Source organism: Trematomus bernacchii, unplaced genomic scaffold (assembly GCF_902827165.1).
Source record: "Trematomus bernacchii unplaced genomic scaffold, fTreBer1.1, whole genome shotgun sequence".
Classification (NCBI taxonomy): Eukaryota; Metazoa; Chordata; class Actinopteri; order Perciformes; family Nototheniidae; genus Trematomus; species Trematomus bernacchii.
Window position 1 is genome coordinate 27,617,923 of NW_022987720.1, and position 23,527 is coordinate 27,641,449.

The 23,527-nt window shown below is 39.7% G+C and overlaps 1 protein-coding gene across 1 annotated transcript; it reads right to left on the minus strand.

Moving 5' to 3' along the window:
* Nucleotides 1–375: 375 nt before the first annotated feature.
* On the minus strand, nt 376–22,265 carry card11 (caspase recruitment domain family, member 11). Its single transcript, XM_034143092.1, is given in 25 exon segments — nt 376–1,310; nt 2,142–2,257; nt 3,467–3,588; nt 4,984–5,166; nt 6,300–6,420; nt 6,545–6,628; nt 6,728–6,812; nt 8,586–8,829; nt 9,402–9,528; nt 10,253–10,454; nt 10,586–10,697; nt 10,799–10,833; nt 10,991–11,097; nt 12,292–12,458; nt 12,570–12,633; nt 12,912–13,058; nt 13,157–13,351; nt 13,952–14,077; nt 14,854–15,000; nt 15,353–15,532; nt 16,224–16,372; nt 18,871–19,047; nt 19,884–20,021; nt 22,074–22,220; nt 22,223–22,265. Coding segments are annotated over 25 exon segments (3,423 nt in total). The 3' UTR covers nt 376–1,105.
* Between the last annotated feature and the right edge of the window lie 1,262 nt (nt 22,266–23,527).

Here is a 23,527-nt window from a genome sequence, read left to right on the forward strand (position 1 = left end):
GTCATAGTTTCCTGTTGCCTAATACGGGGTGAAGTCATTCTGTCCTTTTTTTTGTAAATGTGAGGTTTAAATGTATTCAAATGCGAACGACTTATGAGGTTATGTAACATTCCTATTTCTGTACATTTTCAGGACAAGCAATGCATACCAAATGTGCTATAACTAAAATATGTCCTATATAAATAAATACAAGGTTGATGTGATTTAATTTGAAGTGACTTAAATCTTTAAAGTGTGAAAGCCTAAAATCTGCCACCAGAGGACAGTATAATCACATTTGAGTCGGATCACACTGAAATTGAAACACACACGTGCACTTTGAACACTTCCCCTTTTAAATTCTCCACATTAAATTAAAACAATAACCCTTTTAAATGTTTTCCTTTTATTTATTTATTCTAAATCAAGGTAAAGACACACATTTACAAAATATATAATGCATTTATTTGAAGTCTACTGCACTGCGAGTGTCCACACGTGCGTTTCTGAGCATAAATATGTATGTATAAAAGCACGATGTACAAGGGAGTTTTTATGGTTCTATATAGAAGCTCATAGAGGACTTTATTCAAACTGAAAAAGAAACTTGAAAAAGGAAAATGAAATTCTATAAATAAATATATAAATTCTAAAAAAGCATTATATGGTGGTTATTTTAGTCATTAGGAAAATGAAAATCCAATTTGCATTTTCATTTTCACCAAGTCATATAGGTGTTTCGTGGCTGTATTTAAACTAAAATGGAAAGAAACAATTTAAAATATCTTCTTTTCTTTTAAACCTAACGAATTATTTTCAAATTACATAAAAAAAGAAAATCCAATAAAAAAAAAAAGTGATTTAATTTTTCAGGTTTAATAAAAATTATAATAATAATAACTTAACGCCTTTCAGGGGACCCAAGTTCACTTAACAGAAAAACAAGAGTAAAACAAACAACAGTCAGACAAACAGTCTAAAACAGTCTAAAAGCATCATTTGAATAAAGTCCCCTATGGGCTTCCATAGGGCTCAGCTACACATGTCTATTGTCGTGTACAGACAGTTGTTGTGTATCTGTGTGTGTGTTATTTTGTGTATTTCTGTGTGTTTTGTGTGTGTGTGTCTACAGCAGGTCCTGCTCCACCCACACGGTCTTCTTCTGCTCCTCCAGGATGCGCTCCTTGATGACCCTGATGAGGTCGTCGGGTCCCGCCCAGGCCTCCGGCTCCACGCTGCCGTACAGACACGGGACGCCCTCCAGTTCCTTCACTTTGGCCCGACACGACTTCACGAACCCGTCCTCCGACTCCACGCGCAGAGGCAACTTCCTGTGTGGACAGGAAACAGGAAGGAAGCAGCGCTGCGGTGTGAGCAGTTGGTAATGTTTGGAGCACATGATCTCTGTACAACACTGGTTTTCACTTTACATAAGAAAACGTGACAACAGCACAGTGTAAAAACATTCGGTTGCATGTCCTACATTTGAAATTCTACTAAAGTAAAAGGACATAAGTATCGAAAGCTAATTATGCACAAGGTATTTAACGTAACTAAAAGTACTAAATGTACTCTTTCAGATGCTCAATAAAGTCTTCAAGGGGATGAAGTGGGATTTTCATATGCACCAAAGATAATAATTTGTACACACAGATTAAAAAAGTGTTTTCCATGACTCCACTGGTTCGCTTGCTTTGTTGCGAGGCAGTTTACTATATTTCACCTTATCATTCTTACTAATATATGATGCCTTCAAGCAAATCCATGCAACACTTAAAAAAATAAAAAATAAGTAAGTTATAAGCAACTGTTACCTGACTGACCAGTGAGGGTCTTTCATTTATTATAATTCATCTAATGATTGTGATCATATGATGAGCTGTGATGATTGATCATATTTTGTGTTTGAAATCAAAGTATCTACAGCAGATACATATATAAATATAAATATTTCCCTCTGACTTTTACTTAAAAGTACAATAATTCCCAACTGGTTTTGCAGTTTAACATCATTTCTTAGTTTAAGAGCTGAAAAAAGAGGACTTTCTCCCCCTTGGCGGTAAAGTGTCATGAAAGAAGTGACGTGCTGGCCTTAGGAAAAAAGGATGTGGTTTGGATTTGTGGGTAAATATGTGACAAAGACTGAGGTTTGTCGGGCTTACCGTAACTTCTTGACATTTTTATCACAGATCTTGACGTAGATGATGATCGGGTAGATTTCTCTACGCAGGAGATCTTTGACGCAGCTCAGCTCCGCCTCCAGCAGGCAGTGTTTCCCCTGGTGGGAGAAAATGGGTTTCAAAGATAAATACAGATCTATACTGTGACATGAAGCTCAGCGTAAGTTCAACCAGGAAGACCGTCTTTACTCTTCATGTACTATTCCCATGTATCTACTCTCTCTCCTCTCAATAAGTGATCGGGGGCGTCACTCTCCAGCTTAACCAATCACTTCGCTCTATTCCCAAGAGCCTACCATAGCGCTCTGCCAAACCTTTTAAGTCTGCTCTCCCCCCTCTGACAGCTGTCATTTCAGGTGACTCTACGCAACCCTCCTCCACACCTTATCACCTCCTGTCCCTCTGAATCCAGGGTCAAGCTAAGCCCCTCCCCTTCAGACCGACCCAACTATCCATTCACCACCACCAGGGTCAAGCTAAGCCCCTCCCCTTCAGACCGATCCAACTATCCATTCACCACCACCAGGGTCAAGCTAAGCCCCTCCCCTTCAGACCGATCCAACTATCCATTCACCACCACCAGGGTCAAGCTAAGCCCCTCCCCTTCAGACCGACCCAACTATCCATTCACCACCACCAGTGTCTAGACCCCAGGGGGTTTCATCGGATCGGTTCTACCCTCCCGAATGATACTCCTGCGCAACGGGGCCTAATCGCCAGAATCACCATTACATTCATTTGTGTATCTCTGCAATAAATATTCTTACATCAAAACCGTCTCTCCTGATTGAAATGAGACACGTGTGTGGCATGATTGAAAACATAGATAAACACTCAACACAGATTTAGAAAGTAAATAGTGGTATCATAACAACGAGAAAGTCCCCTTTGACAGCCTACATAAATATTTTCTTTAATTGGTAACTATATAGCAGGCCAAAGAGGCTTTTGTAACAAACGTAGGAATTTGTGGTCATTCAAAGTTAGCATGATGAATTCCTGAAAGACAGTTCATATTTATTTTATAATAATAAATGTGTTTGTTTCCCTGGCAGAAAAAAAAGAGGATAACTAACATCGCAAAAGTAAAAAAGAAAATCATCAGCATTGGCAAAAGTGCTAATCTAAACATCGACAGAAAAATCTGTTCTTGCTAGGCATGGGATTAACGTGTGTGATGTCAACATCTCAAAATGGCAGCTCCTGTACCCGGTATATTTTTCAGTGGGAGGAAGACGAGACATGACGTACAGTCTATGGTGTTCACACACACACAAACACACACACATTTGTCAAAAACAGCCTACCTTAGATGCGACAGCCTCTATGTTTTCTCGGGTGATGCATTCAAACGTGGCTTGTTTCTCTTTGTAGTGAATGAAGGGCTCCACGTTCTGTTTCAGATGAAACTCTTCTTTGGACAGGGTGTCTAAACAAAAGAAATGTCATGGTTTTGAGTATGCCTTCTTTTACTTAAAGAGGACACATTCTGCTCATTTTCAGGTTCATATCAGTATGTAGTGTCTCTACTGGGACATGTCTCCATGCTTTAATGTGCAAAAAGCTCTTTATTTGTCTCATACTGCCTGTCCTCTTTTCACCCTCTGTCTGAAACCAGGTGGGAGACAAACTGGATTTTTGTATCCTTGTTCTACTTTGGTACATTTAGACTTGATTTTTGCACCTTTTGTTGAGTCGTACTTTGGTTGTTATTCTGTCCTTGTGCTGTGACAAGAAGGTAATACAATAGTATGGAAAGTTATAAGTATCTTTTTTAAAGCAGAAACTGTTAAATGTATTTTAATAGTCACAACCCATTTAATACAGAAGGAACAGAAACGGCTGAGGTTTTTGAGGGAATCTCAACTAAACCAAGACATGACAGTCCATTGTCTTGCCAGATGTTAGACTGTGACCCAGCATTTAGTCCGACCCCACTGTGTTACTCTCTGTATCGCTAAATGAAGATAAATGAGGCTATAAACCCCAGTGTGTTGATGTCATCATTAGCATCATCCTAGTTATCAACTGGGCCATCTTTCTTCCTGCCCCCCGTCTCTCTGGTTTCACTTATTAACATTAACACAGTGTAGTACAATACCTGACCCAAATCCTGATAGTAGCTTTCTTCTCCCCGCCCTTTCTACTCTCCTTATCCACTATCTCCCCGATCTTTGACTCACAATAGTTGGACACATACACCAACCAGACGGAAACCTTCCTTATGAAGACTTTGAGATGACATGTTTTGCAGTAAATGTACCCTCTCCCCCCTCTCCCCCCTGCCCACACTGGACAACTCAAATCCAGCACCAGACACTTTTTACGCTGCTATGGACAATCTTGCACTAATGTACATTCCCAAATATATGGAAGTGACTGTTATTTTGTATATATTGATTGTTGTGTTTTTATCTTAATGTGTGCATATGTATAAATGTCTCTGTTGATTGTGTATATATAGGATATACATATTATATACATATTTGTATACATATTTGTACTTTTGTATTCGTGATTGTGGGAAACGGTATTTCGATCTCTCTGTCTGTACACACAAACTGAAAGATTGGCAATAAAGTTGACTTTGACTATTGACTTTGAAATGTGCGTGTTTATTCCCATCACACACTGACCTGGTTTGCAGATATTATAGTATAGCTTTCTTCTCCCCCCTTTTCTACTCTTCTTATCCACTATCTCCGCCATCTTTGACTCACAATAGTTGGACACATTGGGAATACACCAACCAGATGGGAACCTTCCTTATGAAAACACTGAGATGACATGTTTTACAGTACATTTATTCCCATCTTACACTGACCTGGTTTGCAGGTATGATAGTCCATGGCTCCCCCACTGTTGAGTATTTTCTGGATGATGGTTTGTGCCAGAGCGGTGGGAGTGAAGAGGACGGGCCTCCTCCTCTGGGTCCGCTGGGGGGTGACGGTGCTGTAGGGGATCAGGTTCAGACCCCGGCTCAGCTCGCTGTCCGGGTCCGCAGCGTCTGTTAGCACACACACACACACACAAGATTCAAGACTCAAGATTCAAGGCTTTTATTGTCATTTGTACATAGCTACTGTGGCGGCTCAATTTCCAGTTCAGTTTGAGTCGCCGATAGGCTAAGCTTTGCTATAAGCTGTGACGCGTTTTCAAAGAGAAAGTCCATACTGAAGCAAGATAGTTTGACGATATTTAATAAACAAAATCAAAGCACAGTAACTATAGGGACAAAACGGTCAACAAAAAAAATGACAGCACAAGCTGACCCTCTGTCATCCGCACTCGACATGAAACAGGTGACCTATACTGTATACACAAACCACACCCATGTGACAATTACCGGAAGTGCTCAACAAACAAATAAAAGTTTTGGCTCCTACAGCTACAGTGTAGATATGTCAATGAAAATCTTAGGTCACAGGCTCCTCCAACGGTGCAACATAATAAAACAGACAAAATAGTTAAAATAGTGCAAGTAATAGAAATAATAAAATAGAATAGAAATAGAATAGAAGACCTGTATAGACTAAAATAAAGCTTTGAGCCACTGAGGTGCCACTTTGTTGATGTGATTGACACACTAATAAAATGTGTCTGATGAATAAAAGGTCCCATGTGAAAGTTTCCAAATAAACAAAGTCAATTTATTTATTGTAAGACTGTTTGCCCATTAACACAAATCATCTTTTCAGTACCCGTACAAATGTGACACTCAGAAACACGATAACTTATCTTCAGAAAAGTTACTTCTGTGTGTGAGGTCAAAAACTGTTATACTTAACACCGCAACCTCTGTATTTAAACAGACATTGTTTCTTACTAATATCATGAGTGCTAAATGGCTCCTACAAGAGGTACACATGAGGGTCGACAGAGAGAAAATGTAGCCTGGCTTAAAGTCTACGAGCTAGGTTTTTTTAAATGTATATATTTCAACCAAGTGCCAATTTTCCCCTGTGAAAAATGAAAGCCATATGGAAGTAACAAACACTGCAGTGCCCTTAACGGCCAATTGGGGGTGGCTCCAAAAGGGAGTCAACGTACTGTATGTAGAGTATATCTAAAAAAAACATTTATTTGTGTTTTTCGTTGCTCGTGCTGAGTTGTGTTCCTCCTGGATCAGTTTGTACTCACCTTCTGGTCTCAGCGCTTCATAACCCTGTCTGGGTACCGTTGAGCTGCCTGAGCAGTTGATGATCCTCACTCTCTCACTGCTGTTCATTCGCTTATACTTGATATCCACCCTGCTCACAAACTGCAAATCAAAACAGACACGGACAAGTATTATAGAACACAGCAGTGAGACTATTCATTGTTCAAGACATTTGATCCTTAAGAGACCAAACTGTTTTTCCTTTTGTATATCTCAACTGCAGTACCTGTAGTATCTGTGTGAGGAAGATGCTGGCTCTAGAAACTCGTGGAATGGCTTTAGGATCAGACGACGGGCTCACTTCTTCTGGCTGTAAATTAGTCTACAAATTAACTCATTTGAGATATTAATGCCATATATTGAAATATATGTGTATATTGTTTTTACTTAAATAAAGGTTATTTCTTACCTTACTGTTGCGCTGGATTTCATTCTCTTCCTTTCCCCCTCGACACACCAGCTTCTGGATCTTTACCAGAAGCAGCTGCTGGGCCCTACATTCACACGCACACGCACAGCATTGAGAGGGAGTTTGAGACTCGTAGATGTGTGTGTGTGTGTGTGTGTGTGTGTGTGTGTGTGTGTGTGTGTGTGTAGGTGTGTGTGTGTGTGTGTAGGTGTGTAGGTGTGTGTGTGTGTGTGTGTGTGTGTGTGTGCGTGCGTGCGTGCGTGCATGCGTGCGTGTGTGTCTGTCTGTGTGTGCGTGTGTGTGCGTGTGTGTGTGGGTGCGTGTGCGTGTGTGTGCGTGTGTGTGTGTGTGCGTGCGTGTGTGTGCGTGTGTGTGTGTGTGTGTGTGTGCGTGTGTGTGCGTGTGCACGCGCGTGTGTGTGTGTGTGTGCGTGTGTGTGTGTGTGTGTGTGTGTGTGTGTGTGTGTGTGTGTGTGTGTGTGTGTGTGTGTATTGTAATTAGTGAAACTTTACATTCTGCAGGTGTAGCCCACTAAAGGCCCCTCCTAAACTTTGCATGGTTGCTCATCTGTTACGTTTGCTCAAGATCCTGTACTGTACTAGAGCAGAACAGATGTCTGATACTCAATTACTTTAGCATTGCAATGGTTTATTACACCACCCTGGTTTGTAACATGTGCTTGAATACGAAACGAAAGGTTTTATCTAACTCTTGGTGTTAAACGGTGACATACAACAGAAGTGCTGTTTTTGCCCCTGACACGCTCAGATTGTTAGGAATAAAAACGTTTTGATTTAATTTGTACTTGATCTTGCCTCTCTGCTTTTGAAGAAGCATCATTTTCAGATCTTGTTTTTTTTTCCATTATTACAATCAGCTTAACCATACTCAGTATTTCAGCGGACTTCCACAATATGGATGCAATGAGTGATTTCAAAACGGAACTTATTGAGCAAGACCTTGTTACACACAACAACTAAAAAGTCAAACAAAATCTTTTTCTCGCAAGGGTCCTTCCAAAATGAACAACAATATGAGCTTTTAAGATGCAAATACAGGCACCTTTGTGGATTGATACTGCAGCGATTACATTGTAGACAGTTCAAGAGCTCCCTGATAAATCACTTAGGGTCAATAGACAGTAGCGAGGAAGAACAATTCAACATAATATGGAACACAATTTACGAGGCTCTGTAGAGGAGATGAGCCACAGGACCACCCACAATCCGGACACATTGGGGAACGCTTACACATCTCAAGCGTGTGTGTGTGTGTGTGTGTGTGTGTGTGTGTGTGTGCGTGTGTGTGTGTGTGTGCGTGTGTGCGTGCGCGTGTGTGTGTGTGTGTGAGTGTGTCTGTTTGTGTCATTTTGGGAAGGGAGGCATGTGGGAGGGGTGAGGGGAGGTTTGGTCAGTGTTTGTTTGTTTTGAAAAAACTAGTATTAATTGGTACTATCTCATTTAAGTCAAATTGTGTTGCCAATTCATTTCTTGGTGTCATGAAATCTTGAATGTAATGTAATTTTACCCTCACTCATCCTGTTAAAAAAAGAAAAATTATACAAAAGAAACAGATAAATCACTTTGAACCAGTTTGAAAAACCCCAAAGTTGACCTTAAACATCAGAATGCCTCTTAGATTAAGGAGAATTTAACTTAACTTTTCTTAATTCTGCATTATTATATTCTATTGTTTTGTATTTACTTGCACTATTTTATCTGTTTTATTGTGTTGCACTGTTGGAGGAGCCTGTGACCTAAGATGTTCATTGTCATAACTACACTGTAGCTATGTACATATGACAATGAAAGCCTTGAAAAGCTTAACCACAAGAGAACTTGAGAGACCTTCTCCGTACCGTGAGTTGCTGGGTATGGTTCCCCGCTCGGCCAGGTCCAGGCCGCTGTACGGGTCGACCTGAGCGCACAGCCACTCGCAGCGGCCCAGGTGCCGGGTGTCCAGCACGTGCACCACCTCGTCACAGCGCATGCTCAGAGAGCAGTTGTCCGCCTGGCCCGAGATGCTGAGGTTGACCCGGATGTAGAACGAGTCGCCGGAAACCATCGGGCCTTCAGCCAGGTTACTCTGAAGGCGACGGTAGGCTAGAACACACACGTTTGAATTTAAAGGTCCCCTATTATACTGTTTTTCATCAATATGTTATAGGTCTCAGATATATACAGAACATGTCTCTGAAGTGTTTGGCTCCAAACACCAAACAGATCATTGCAGCATTACCCATAATCCCCTCTGTTTCAGCCCTGTTTCAAAAGTGCTGATTCTCTGTCTGTTACTTTAGATAATAAGGAGCCCCTCCCCACGCCCCTCTGAGAGATATTTGGTTAAAAAGAACACAATGGTGCTCTAGGAGGAGATTCAGGTGATAAGGGGGGGGGGGGGGGGGGGTTACCTTGGTTGGTGATTGGCTCGTTATGACATCATAAAGTGGCCGAAATCTGATCAGCTCATTTTCAGACAGGTTTTTATATAAATGGATCAGGACAAAAAGAGAGAGAATCTTTGTTCCTGAAACTTCCAGAATCTCTTTACACAGAGGGGACACATGTTTATGTAGACAAGACGTGAAAAAGTGGATTTTGCATAATAGGTGACCTTTAAATACACTGTATATTGAATACTACACAAACACAAGTCTGAAAAAAACATCACTTACAGTCAAAGTTGGCTCGATAGTGCAGCTTGACGGGTCCGGAGCAGTGCTGCAGCGTCCAATGAGCTTCTTCCTGAGTACTGGTGTCCAATGAAATGCTTTGGTTCTCCTCACGTATGCATCCCTCAAGCTGATACGCCAATCAAACACAAGAAAGATAAATAAATAACAGATTAAAGCATTCACGTTTCTGTCTGAGAAAGAAGCTGTGTAGTTCTGTCTGGAATAAGAACATATTTGTTTGTTTTTAGAGTTTTTAAGCATATTTTAAACATAATTTTGATGAAATTATGAATTGCAAGATGTTGGCAATGGTAATCGTGACATTATATTTGAAGTAAAAAAACAAATAATTGAATCAAGAAACACGAAAAACTAAAATGAATCTAAAATAAAAACATTTAACGATAAATGATGGTAGAAATGTATTTTTTACATTTAGCTTTGGCCTCTGAGACTTGTACACTTAATTGAACTTTTGTCAAAAGTCTACTGTACGTTCTCATTGGTGCTTTTCTATTTGTACAGCCAGTTTTAATGGGCCAAAATGTAAATACTCATCTAACAACGACCCTGTTAAAAGCCCTGTGTGAACCTTGGTGGTGTAATAATTTTGTCTTAATTTACATTATTTAATTTCATATTCTGTTCTTGTACATATCGTACCATATTCTATTGACATGTATATAGACTTTTTGCACTACTTTTTATTTTGTGTTTTTATATTTTATTATATATCTTGCATTGTTGGAGGAGCTCAGGTCATCAGAATTTCATTGCCATTTCTACACTGTAGCTTTGTGCATATGACAATAAAACCTTTGAATCTTTGAATGCAGGAGTAACCTACGTACCATCAGGATGTGGTGGCCCTCCCGGAGCCCCGCCTTCTCCGCGATGGAGTCCGACTGGACATGTGAGATGAATATCCCGCTGTCGTTTCCACCGACCAAAGTGATGTCCTTCAGCAGGTTGTCGCCGGGCAGAGATAACTCCTGCACCGGCTTCAGAGAGCCACTGATCCTCGAGAAGGAAGAGAGAGACGGACGAAACGGCCTGGAAGAAGAAGAAGAAGAAGAAGAAGAACATGATGAAGAAGGAGAAGAACAACAACAAGAACACAAAGAACAAAGAAGATGTGTGAGTAGTTTGTGTGAATACATGTATAATGATTGTTTGTACTGTACCGCTCCAGAGAGAGTTTCCTGAAGATGTTGTTGACCTGCTCCAGGTCGTACGAGTCCATCCCTTCTGACTGATGGGACGAGGAAGACGAGTGGACAGAAGGTGCTTCGTCCTCTAAGGAAGGGATGGAGAGACAGAAAGTTAATAAAAAACTGTCCCTCAGTACAGAAATGTCATTAGTGTGATATTGGGTAATGTGTAAAAGTATTCTTTACCAAACTCCATGGTGTCACTATCAAAGTCCGAGAGGCTAAAAGAGAACAAGCATCAGTATACTTTGAAGCCATTCATAACAGGAAATGAAGTACAAACCAGCACAGATTTATAAAAAGGATGAAATAAGAGTTGCACATAAGCATCTATATTTATTAAACAGCATAGATTAGCTGATAATCCTGAGTGACTACCTGCGGGGGTTGAAGTCGTTTTCCTTCTCCCTCTCTCGGCGATAGAGCGATGCTTTCTCCGGAGGCTCAGGCAGCGTGGACTGGATGCTCTGGTTACGGTAACGCAGCTGGAGATTTAACAAGTGAACAAAGCAGAAAATCCAAACTGAGACTGAGAAGTCAAATGGACTTTGAGAAAGTTCTATTACACTCATGTCCAGGTTCATATTTGTATGTAGTGTCTCTACTTTAAAGAGTCCTCTCCTGCTGATGTTCAGGTGTATATCAGTATGTAGTGTCTCTACTTTAAAGAGTCCTCTCCTGCTGATGTTCAGGTGTATATCAGTATGTAGTGTCTCTACTTTAAAGAGTCCTCACCTGCTGATGTTCAGGTGTATATCAGTATGTAGTGTCTCTACTTTAAAGAGTCCTCTCCTGCTGATGTTCAGGTTCATATCAGTATGTAGTGTCTCTACTTTAAAGAGTCCTCTCCTGCTGATGTTCAGGGTGTAAATCAGTATGTAGTGTCTCTACTTTAAAGAGTCCTCTCCTGCTGATGTTCAGGTGTATATCAATATGTAGTGTCTCTACTTTAAAGAGTCCTCTCCTGCTGATGTTCAGGTGTATATCAGTATGTAGTGTCTCTACTTTAAAGAGTCCTCTCCTGCTGATGTTCAGGTGTATATCAGTATGTAGTGTCTCTACTTTAAAGAGTCCTCTCCTGCTGATGTTCAGGTGTATATCAGTATGTAGTGTCTCTACTTTAAAGAGTCCTCTCCTGCTGATGTTCAGGTTCATATCAGTATGTAGTGTCTCTACTTTAAAGAGTCCTCTCCTGCTGATGTTCAGGTGTATATCAGTATGTTGTGTCTCTACTGGGACATGTCTCCATGCTTTAATGTTCAAAAAGCTCTTTATTTTTCTCATACTGCCTGTGCTGCAGCACCTCTTTTCACCCTCTGTCTGAAACCAGAGCCCAGTCTGCTCTGATTGGTCGGCTGGCCGGCTCTGTTGTCATTGGTCAACCGCTTATAGATGTCCCGCCCCTTAATCTATCATGTACAATGTGTTGGAGCGCTAGCTAATAGAAGCTCAAGTGACAGATAGTGATGGCATTGGGTTACGGAAGAAAACCAAGGAGTCCAATGGAGGCGTTTCAGGCAGAGTGAGGGAGAGAAACTTATGGATTTTAGCCTTTGCAGACTATTCACATGCACAAAAAACCTATATATCACACTACAGGAAAAGGAAAACCCAAAAATAGTATAATAGGGCCTCTTTAACCTATGATATAGGACTATAGTGATGTCTGTAAAGCTCACCATGTTTGGTCTGTTGAAATGGTCCATACTCAAGGTGAGAGGATAGGGGGAAGGGGAGCAGGAGAGGGAGGTGGCTGAGAAGGGAGGATACGAGGGGGACCCAGGGAGGGACACGCTGTTGGAATTATAGTTTCGCATCTGGATATCCAGTAAATCTCCTCCGTTGGCTGACAGAGATGGAAGGTGGAGAGAAATTAAAATAAACTTGCGTAAACAAACGTTACTGTTATGGTGGAGTAGAAAAACATTTATGAATGAACTTTAGGATCATGTGTTACCTGCAGATTGAGAGGCCTCATAGTTGACTTCTCTGGGAAAACAGACTGGAGACTTTACTCTGTTCTAAAATATAAAGAAAACATGAAAGCTACTGTTAAAAAAAAAGTACGCTTCTTAAAAATATAACGATATCATCTGTTTACAAGCTAGAGCTGAAACGATTAGGCGACCTTTTGATGAGTTAGTAGCTAAATGTGTGTTTTGGTCATAAGTAAGAGCATCGTTACCACTTAGCTGTGTCTGAAGTAGGTTGCTCAAAACAGGCAATGGTGTCTGCTATAATGTCCAATACATTTGTTTTAAAAGAAGTAACAAGGTGTGAATAATGTGTAGTGACTGACTGCTTTTAGGTTGGGTCTGCGTTTCAGGCGAGGCTCCTCCGATGGAAACTTCCCCTCATGGGATTCATCGCTCGACCACTCTGATTGGCTGGGTTTATAATCCCCCGCCTGAGAAATAATGGTCGGAGGCATGTCCCTCGGCAGACTCTGCAAAAACAAAATAGGAAAATGGCATTGAAATATTCACAAAAACGGAAATATTGCAAGTTCCAGTGATGCATTTATTATTCTCCACCGTGTCTCACCTGGTCCAAAACGATGTCCTTGGCCAGCCGTCGTAGGCGAGACTCCAGAGTGATCAGACGGGCTTCTTTGCGTACGATCTCGATCTGGAGTTCGTCGCTCCTCTCCTCCAGCTCTCTGATCTGTTTACGATATTTGTCCTTGTCGATGAGACTCTGGGAGAAATGGTGCTGGGCCTCGTCTCTGGCTCGAAACGCCTGTAGCAGTGGAGGAGTGGAAGTTAGAACACACAACAGAAACAACAACAACAGCAATCAATATGAAAATCTTTCAATCCTTTCGTGATGAAATCAGAGCTATGTAGCAAAGCGATCAAGATATAAATGCAAGTATTCAGGGGATAAAGAGAAGCATAGTGTCTAAAAAAAACGGTAGAAAGTGACACGTAGACAGATGTTTCATCACACACAGGTAACATTAGAACAAGGAACTGTATCAGTAAATGATCTGGTATACATGTCACATATATTTCACTGATATATAAACATAAACAGTGGCAGTCTGTGACCAACTGAGGAGGATCAGATTCATTTAGATTCAGGAAGTTTTTAACTAGATGAGAATATCAAATTATTTCCTTAATCTGATTACTCTTTTTTTAATATATATACACATATATTTAGATTTTAAAGAGGACATATTATGCAAATGTTCAGGTTCATATTTGTATGAAGCCCCTTTAATTAAACAACATTAGGCTTGACTATGCGGTTATTCCATACAAACCATTTATTTATTGTCATTGATTGAGTTGTTATATGGGGGATATTCGCAAATCTGCACGTGTGTGTTTTCACCTGGTCCCTCTCCTTCTCCACCTCGTCCAGCTGCACAGTGATGGTGTCCATACGGTTGCGATACATCTCACAATCCTTCTGCAGCGTGGACGACTTCAGCTCCAGATCCTCCTTCTCCTCCAGGTACTACACACACAACACACACACACACACACACACACACACACACACACACACACACACACACACACACACACACACACACACACACACACACACACACACACACATACAGACACACACACACACACACACACACACACACACACACACACACACACACACACACACACACACACACACACACACACAGAGATTTTCTTGTTACAACTCTATTCATTTCATTAACTTACTTTGACAAGTCCAAATGATTCGAGTGGAGTTACGAAACACATTTCAGTAGAAGTTCTTGTCTTACCACATTTGTATGGACTTGTCTGACCATTTATTGTGTCCCAGCAGGTTTATTAGATTCTTAGACAACCACAACACACACACACACACACACACACACACACACACACACACACACACACACACACACACACACACACACACACACACACACACACACACACACCGGATGATATGGGTTGTTGTTTTTTGCATGGGGTGTTTTTCACAGATGGCCTCATGAGTGTCAGGCAGAGAGCCTCTGGTCATGGGTTTGGGTTTGAAAGGTCTGTTTTTGGTAACCTTTGTTTGTTCCCCATACTGATTCCCACTATGAGAATCTAAAACATATATAATGGATTGGAAAAAAATAACCATCCTCGGAAATGTAGTGAAGCAAAAGTATAAAGAGACATAAAACAGGAAAACTTACAAATACAAGTACTTCAGAATTGTGTTAAACTTCAATACTTGAGTAACTGTACACAGCTTGTGTGTGTGTTGGTTACCTTATCTCGTAGTTCCTCTGCCTGTCTCACTTCTTCATGCAGGTTGTAGAGGCGGTTGACCAGATCCTGTCTGTCCTCCAGTGCTTCCTGTCTGTCGTGCTCCAAAATGTCAAGGATGGCCTTGTCTGATGCAGGGAGCGGCATCGGCTGTGTATTAAGGTACAACTTCATCATTATTATGTTACGGACAATTTTATAGTTAGTTTACACTCAAATTCATTTTGCATCCTTTGGTAGTAGTGTTCAAGTAGTGTGCACACAAGTTGGACATGCTGTTACACACAAGATCCTATTTATAGACGTACAAAACTGTCATGAAATTTAACAGATTTTGATCTCAGTAAGCAGCACAATGATTTTGGTTTGGCAAAAGCATAGACTGAGGTATAAAATAATTCCTCCACCTGATACTGTTCCTTTGAACAATTTAGTTTACTGTTTTTCAATATGGTGTGTGTGTGTGTGCGTGTGTGTGTGTGTGCATGACAGCTGGTCGTACCTGTATGATGGACTGCAGCTCCTGTAGTTTGATCTTGAGCATTTCGTTTTCTCTCTCCAGCTCAAAGATCTGTTCTCTCTTCGGCCGGTTCTCGATGTCGTTCTTCAGCTTGAGACTCTGCCTCCTCTCCATTTTACACTCTTCCTCCACCTTGTTCAGCCTGTGCTTCAACTGATCAACCTATAAACACAGTACGGATGCAGAATAAATAGAGCTACTAAGTCTTTCTTAAAGGTCCCCTATTATACTGTTTCTCATCAATATATTATAGGTCTCAGATATATACAGAACCTGTCTCTGAAGTGTTTGGCTCCAAACACCAAACAGATCATTGCAGCATCCCATAATCCCCTCTGTTTCAGCCCTGTTTCAAAAGTGCTGATTCTCTGTCTGTTACTTTAGATGAAAATAAGGAGCCCCTCCCCACGCCCCTCTGAGAGATATTTGGTTAAAAAGAACACCATGGTGCTCTAGGAGGAGATTCAGGTGATAAGGTGGGGGGGGGGGGGGTTACCTTGGTTGCTGATTGGCTAATGGTTACACAAGCCAAAACATCGTTATGACATCATCAAGTGGCCAAAATCTGATCAGCTCATTTTCAGACAGGTTTTTATATAAATGGATCAGGACAAAAAGTGCGAGAATCTTTTTTCCTGAAACTTTCAGAGTCTCTTTCCACAGATGGGACACATGTTGATGTAGAAGAGACATGAAGAAGAGGGGACACATGGTGATGTAGAGGAGACATGAAAAGGTGGATTTTGCATAATAGGTGACCTTTAATGTCCTCAAACTCGTTGAGTGTGCATACAAGTTTGCAAGAACATAATGCAATGACAATGTTTCCATGCATTCACACGTTCATCAGTACCACTAGCTGCAGGTCGCGGCTCCTCATCACCGCCATGTTCTTCTCCTCGCTCAGCGTGGCGTACCTCATGGCCAGTTTGTAGTTTTCATCCTTCACTCTCAGTAGCTCGTCACTGTAGCTGTTTCTTTCCTCTCTCAACTTATTGTTCCCTGGAGAACACAGGTTGAGTCATTAATACAGTAGACATGAGGGTGTTAAGCAATAATTGCGAAATCCATGAACATGTTATTCTTAGACAAACTGTCACTTTTCATGGCAGTTTTTCCACCTTCCCTCCATCTAGCTTAAGCTAGCAATCTGACAAACTGCTATCAGATTTAGCCATTTAGCTCGTGTTGGCTAAAATAACAACAAAGTAATTCTAAATCCACAAACTAGCTTCTGTAAATAAACACAAATGCAGGAAACTAAACTTGTTAAACTTGATTCCTTCACTTAACAAGGATCTTCATGCTATCTACCTAACTGGTTATCAAGTGCCAACCTATGGTGCCAACCCAGTCTCACGGCATTTCGTGTTATAGTCACGAAATTAATTTAATCCATTGATTCGTGTTCACCAACACGATTTTTGCATTTGTTTCGTGTCACACAGAACGATTTTAAAAGCAATGTATTTCTATCGGTAGTATATTTTGTGCCTGCACCACCTTTTTGACCAGAAGCTGTGTGGTTCATAAAAACATTTTCTTACTCAATATCTTACCCTACCCCTTTTATTTTAAAATAAATAGGGCTCAGAGCCTCAGAATACTGAAATCTGAATTTACTTTTTTTTTTTTTTCCAAATTTGTTATTATTTGGTGCAGGCACGAAACATACTACCAATATAAATGCATTGCTTCTAAAATCGTTCTGTGTCAGAATACTTAAATCTGTATTTTTAAATTTGTTATTATTTACATTGCTTTTAAAATCGTGTTGGTGAACACGAATCAATAGATTCATTTCATGACTATAACACGAAATGCCGTGAGACTGTGTTGCAAGTGCTAGTGTTAGCCAGCTCATGATGACCTGTGTGGTTTTGTTCCCATTTCAAGCTTGTAGTGAGTTATTAAAATGTAAGAAAGTAGCAGTTGCTCTGTGGTTTTTGACCCCCAGATAGGCAAACGTTTTTTTTGACCGCTATAAGTGCTAACATTTAGCTTTTAATATTGTGTGTTTTGTTATCAGGGGAAAGCCTAAATTGAATGTGTTCATGTTCATGCACAATGAAGCAAATAACATTATGGTTTATGCTACAACAGAAGGACATGTCTGAAAATTCTGTTTTCAATAAAGCACACAGCAAATCGTAGCGTATGGTAGGCTAACAACTAGCAAAGCACGTCAACTAGTAGCTAACAGAAGGCTACTAATAGCTCCAATGACAATGGTTCTTGTGCAATAACATCACAAGGGGACAGTCTTAAAGTGTAAATGACCACCAAGATGCACTGTGTTCCCATCACTCAAACCTCTTGCAGAGGTCATCTATTAGTCACTTGACCACATATCTTTTTTTGTGTGAATGCTAATGCCGCCTGACGCATCCCCAACGAGGACTTAAAGGAAAAAATGTCATAGGTGCGTGATGTGGTGGTTATTTTTAGTCTCAATGAAAAGTTATTTTGTCATGACAATCTCGAAAATCTCGAAAATTTGAATAGCCCAAAATATACATACAGACTGATGTAAAGACTGAGCACTTTAACCTTATAACGAAAGTGACAAAGGCAGTAACGAAATCTGAACAGACGCGTAATAGACATTTTGAAAGGAGATGTGTCTTGTCTGGCCACTTCGATCACTGCAACACATTTAAAACCAAGTTTAAACTAAGATTTCTCAAATGTACCCAGACCAGAATTTACTATAAGAGAAGTTAATTTTGGCAACAACGCTATTTCCAGAGAAATTCAGCATTTGTTAAAACTTGTTCCAACAACACAGGACATGGTGAAACATTAAAAGCTCAGTGTCCTAGTTTACTGAATAGGCTATTGTAGACAATGATATTGACAACCTAGGCTTGCAAAACCCAACTGCCGTGCACAGAGCAGGGTAAAAGAAAAAAGCAATGTGGTGGGGGAGCAGTTTCAGTATGGTTTGGATTCAATGATCAACCATTTGAAACACTATTGCGGTATTTCTACTGAATAGCACGGCTCTACAGACCGCGGTGATGTTCCACTGCGTGATCAGAACATATTTTAAATAAAATAATGTTGGGAAAATACTGAACTTTCAATATCAGAGTAGCACATGATAACAAAGGCCTTACGTAGCCGAGTACATGACAGGATGTATGATTAGCTAAAAGAGCGTCAGGATTGTTTTTAGGCATATGATAGCTATGTGATTAACATGATGATTCAGCCTCTATGGAGATATGACAAGCATGATCATTTCTGACGTGGGCCTTAGCTAATCTGAACTAAACATTGTATACTGCTTTGAACCGGTATTCCTCCATCTTGTGACTGTAACACTCTCTTGTATATCAGCATGTGAAGGACACTGTTCTGGAACTAGTTGTACCAAATGCTCTGTATGTGACGACTACTTCCATTCTTGAGAGGATAATAAATACATGGATCCTGATTATTGAAGCTCAAGCCGGTGACGAGTGATATTTTTCTAACAAATAACATGTATTTTTTACTCAGTTGGACGGCCTGGAGCTCCTGATTGGTCAGCCGGAGCTTCTTCTGCTCGTCCTCCAGGGTGCAGTTCTTCCTGCTGAGCTCAGCCTGCTGCAGGGTCTTCACTTTGGATTGCTGCTGCAGCTTCATCACTTCTTCCATCAGGAACTGGGTCAGACCCTCTTGACCCTCCTCGACTGCAGCGAGGGGACAGGCGAGAAGAAAAGGAGTAGAAAAAGAGACATCACACTATGGTATAAACATATTTTTACATCATCTACTCTACATAGTGTAATCAGGCTTGAGGAGTAACGGATTACATGTAACGAGATTACGTCATCAGGATACTAAAAAAAACTATTCCATTACAATTATATATTTTTTAAAGTAATCAGATGACTGCTACATTTATTTGATTACAGTGGTACAATACATTTTATAATAAATATCGATTTTTATAGGTAGACGTACTGAATTACTTTTCATTATGGTTTATATTTAGGCTACTTTAATTCTTCTTTATTCTAAATCCATGTCTTTTTTAATGCAGTAGGTGGACACCTGATTTATTCAACAAAAATACAGTCTGTGCTTTTGATGTATTAAGCTTGAACAGCATTTGTAAACTATTACTTTTACTACATTTTTTATATGAAATATCTTGGTTTCTTCTTTTCTAAGGTTGCATTGTTACATACACTTAAGTAAAAAACATCTTATTGACATTCATTTTCTCTTATATTTATTTGCTTTGCATTTTATATTGAGTTAATCCAAAAGTAACAGAAGGTTATATTACGTTCATATTTTGATACTCTTGACTTGATTACGTTACCGATTACATTTCTTTACAGTACTTACAACACAACATTTTTAAGAAGTAACCCTCCCAACTTTGCTGAAAACTGATTTGGATACATATCAAGTTCTTCTTAAAACCAGCAGAACAAGATCTTTAAAAACTGTTCGTAGGTTAGACTGTATTGCCTTGTTCCTCATTGCGTTACTTTGGACCCAGAGGCGTGTGTCTCACCTACGATGGTGGAGAAGCGCCGCGTGGGTTCCTTCCCCGTGACCAGCTTGTACATTTCAGGGTAGTAAAACTCGAGACTTTCCAGAAAGGCCACATAGCCCCGCTCTCCTTTATTGTGCAGGATGTCGAGGAGACGGCCTGATAGGATAGGATTGATGGACATGATTGAAATTCAACACACAGAAACACAAATGCACACTATCTCCAGCTGAGAGAGGGAGAAAGCTATTGCATGAAACACAACATAATGTTAAATAAACTACAAAAGATCAATCAGTAGAGTGCAGATCCTCCCAGCTACCTTACAGACATAAAAGGAAAGAAAATGACAATTATGTATCTTGTATGGTGCCCAAATGTAGTGGATGATTACATAGGTATTGAATAGGGTTGGGCAATACATCAACATTATGTCGTTACTGTGAAATTAAACTGGAATCTACCCGATGTTTCAATTATATCTACATTATTATTATTTTATCTCTTGGATACATTTTTGTGAAAGCACCAACAGTCAACTTTACAATATTAACGCCATATTGTTATCGAGGTATTTGATCAAAATATCATGATATTCGATTTTTTTCTCCATGTCACCCGGCCTTAGTTTGGTATTAATCTGCAGGTGATGTATCTAACATTTTGACCAAATTTGCTATAAATGTCAATTCTTGAGTCACGAAGAAGGTCAAAATGTGACCTGGAACTATAGGATTTTCTTTGTATTGCCTAGCCTAGCAATGCATCTGTAAACAATGCTAAAGAATAAACACTAGAGTCTTTAAAAGTCAAGGAGATGCTGACCTGGATTTATCCTATGTGTAAAATATGATTGTAGATATGCACACCTTAGTTTGCAAAGGTGAAATCTTGTTATCGGAAAAAATGTGTGGGTTATGAATTGTTTTGCTAAAATATGTGTGTCATCTGGTTAAGGTGACTGTAAAATGTAATAAAAGAGTTGGTCACAAAAAACTAAATGGTGAATCACTGCAACCATAAGAGGTCTTGCGTCATAAAGTCAGAAATGAAAAAGAAAATATTAGTCATATGGGCTCAGTACAGTAGTATACAATATTTGCTGAAGACACACATGAGGAAACACAGCCAAGTAAATGACAGACCCACAGGATAACATATACAATCAGGAAACACTACAATGAACACACACACACACACACACACACACACACACACACACACACACACACACACACACACACACACACACACACACACACACACACACACACATACACACACACACACACACACACACACACACGCACATTCATCTGTTTGCAAATCACATATATCATATATATCAATATTCCAATTACTGTATATAGTCAAAGTCAAAGTCAACTTGTATGTCAATCTTACTCAGTTTGTGTTTACAGACAGAGAGATGGAAATGACGTTTCCAACAATCCCGAATATAAAGTTATACAATATACAGATATGTATAAAAATATGTATAAAATATGTATATCCTATATACACAGTCAACACACTAAGATACAAATCTTATTCTGCACAGTTTCTATCATATTCTGTTTCTATTATATTCTATTTTATTTTATTTACTTGTACTATTTAATCTGCTTTATTGTGTTGCACTGTTGGAGGAGCCTGTGACCTAAGATCTTCATTGTCATAACTACACTGTAGCTATGCACACATGACAATAAAAGCCTTGAAACTTGAAACTTGAAGCACACACACACACACACACTAGGGCTGTGCAATTAATCGTATTTTAATCTCGATTACGATTTTGGCTTGCAACGATTACGAAAACAACGTAATCGAAATAAAACGATTATTATTTTTATAAAAAAAAAGAAAAATGTAATTATAATTTTTTTTTAATAATTTTTTTTTTGCTTTTTCAGTTGAATTATACTTAAAGTTCAGGGTAATCAACTGTTAAAAACATACTGTTCACATTTTTGTTTCAATAAATGGATGTTTTCAAAGTAAATGGATAATCGTTTTTAATAATCGTGATATCAATTATTGACCAAAATAATCGGTGATTAGGATTTTTTTCCATAATCGCACAGCCCTAACACACCACACACACACAACACACACACACACACACACACACACACCACACACACACACACACACACCACACACACACACACACACCACACACACACACACACACACGCCTCTACCTACTTGTGCGGTTTGCTTTGGAGACCAGCAGCATGGAGTTCAGGATCTCGTCCTCGTCCTGCTCGTCCAGGACTTTGCACTGCCGGAGGTACGGGGTCAGCTTGGCCCGGGGAGATGGTGCGACGAACAACTCGTACCGTGTACACTGCACTTCTCCCACAGCGCCTCCACGTCGCTGTACGTCCCGTTCTCCATCGCTCACACTCTGAAAGGTAGTAGTACAAATCATGTGTGTGTCCATATATGACAGGGGTGTCCAAAAGAAATGACCAAAATGCGGCCCGCAGGCCATTTTGAATCGGCCCTCAGCTAATTCAAAAGGTATAATGGAATATGGCCCACAAATGAAACTTATGCTTGTTTATATTGTACTTCCTAAATATATATGTACAAATATAATACACAGTATTCATGTCAATCCGACTTCCAAATAAATTCAAGCTGAAAACATTTTCTAACAAATCTAAGTTGATGAGAAAAGCCCAATAACTTTTTACATAACAAGGCCTGAATAGACCCTTCATATTTCCTCTTATGATAAGCAATCTGAGGCTTTCTGTGTTAAGGGATGAACTGCAAACAAGATAAATGAAACCCGACGGAGAGCTGTGATGGAGGCTGTTTTTTTCTTAAAGCATATTCAAGTATCAATCACAACTTTCCTACATTTGATTGATTGTGCCAACTTATAACTTAACTGATAAGTGAGCGGCAGCAGCCCTTCATATATTCTTCTGGATGTGGCCCTCAGTGAAAACGGGTTTGGACACCCCTGCTGGCATTGTACTCATTGTACACAGATAACATCAAATCAAATCAAATCAAATCAAGTTTTATTTATATAGCACATTTTTAAACAATCTTTGGTCGAGCCAAAGTGCTGTACATATAATAAAATACCCTACAGTAAAGACACTTTACAGCAAATACAACAGCACAGTTTGTTCAGAATATCAGTGGCTGCATTACACTCAGGTAAATGTTGCTTGAGAATTTGCGACTGAGGTTTTCTGATGTGTATCTCTCTGGTACAAAATGTGAAGAAAGCAGAAACAAAGACGACATTTTTGCAGGAACCACAATCAAATCTTACGTCACATGAGGTTAGTTGTCTGCAAGACTAAGGGAGATAAAAAAAAAATCAACATCGGCCCCTAAACAATCTGTCATGATTTCTTTTTTGAGCTATGCTATTTCTAAGGGCTCATCCTGCTTCATGGGAAAGCAGCTCACAATTACAAATATGTTGAAGTATTTGTATTTAAATCGTTATTTAGAATTGAAAAAAGTCATTATTTTCTAAAACAATTAAGTCGTTTATTTTAGACTAAGTCAGTTGTTATTTGTGAGATAACTAAGTAAAACAAATTCAATTCTGGGTCAATATTTTTGAATGATATGAATCCTTATTTTCTAATACGTAAACAATTAAGCAATTTTTGAGTCAGTTTATTGAA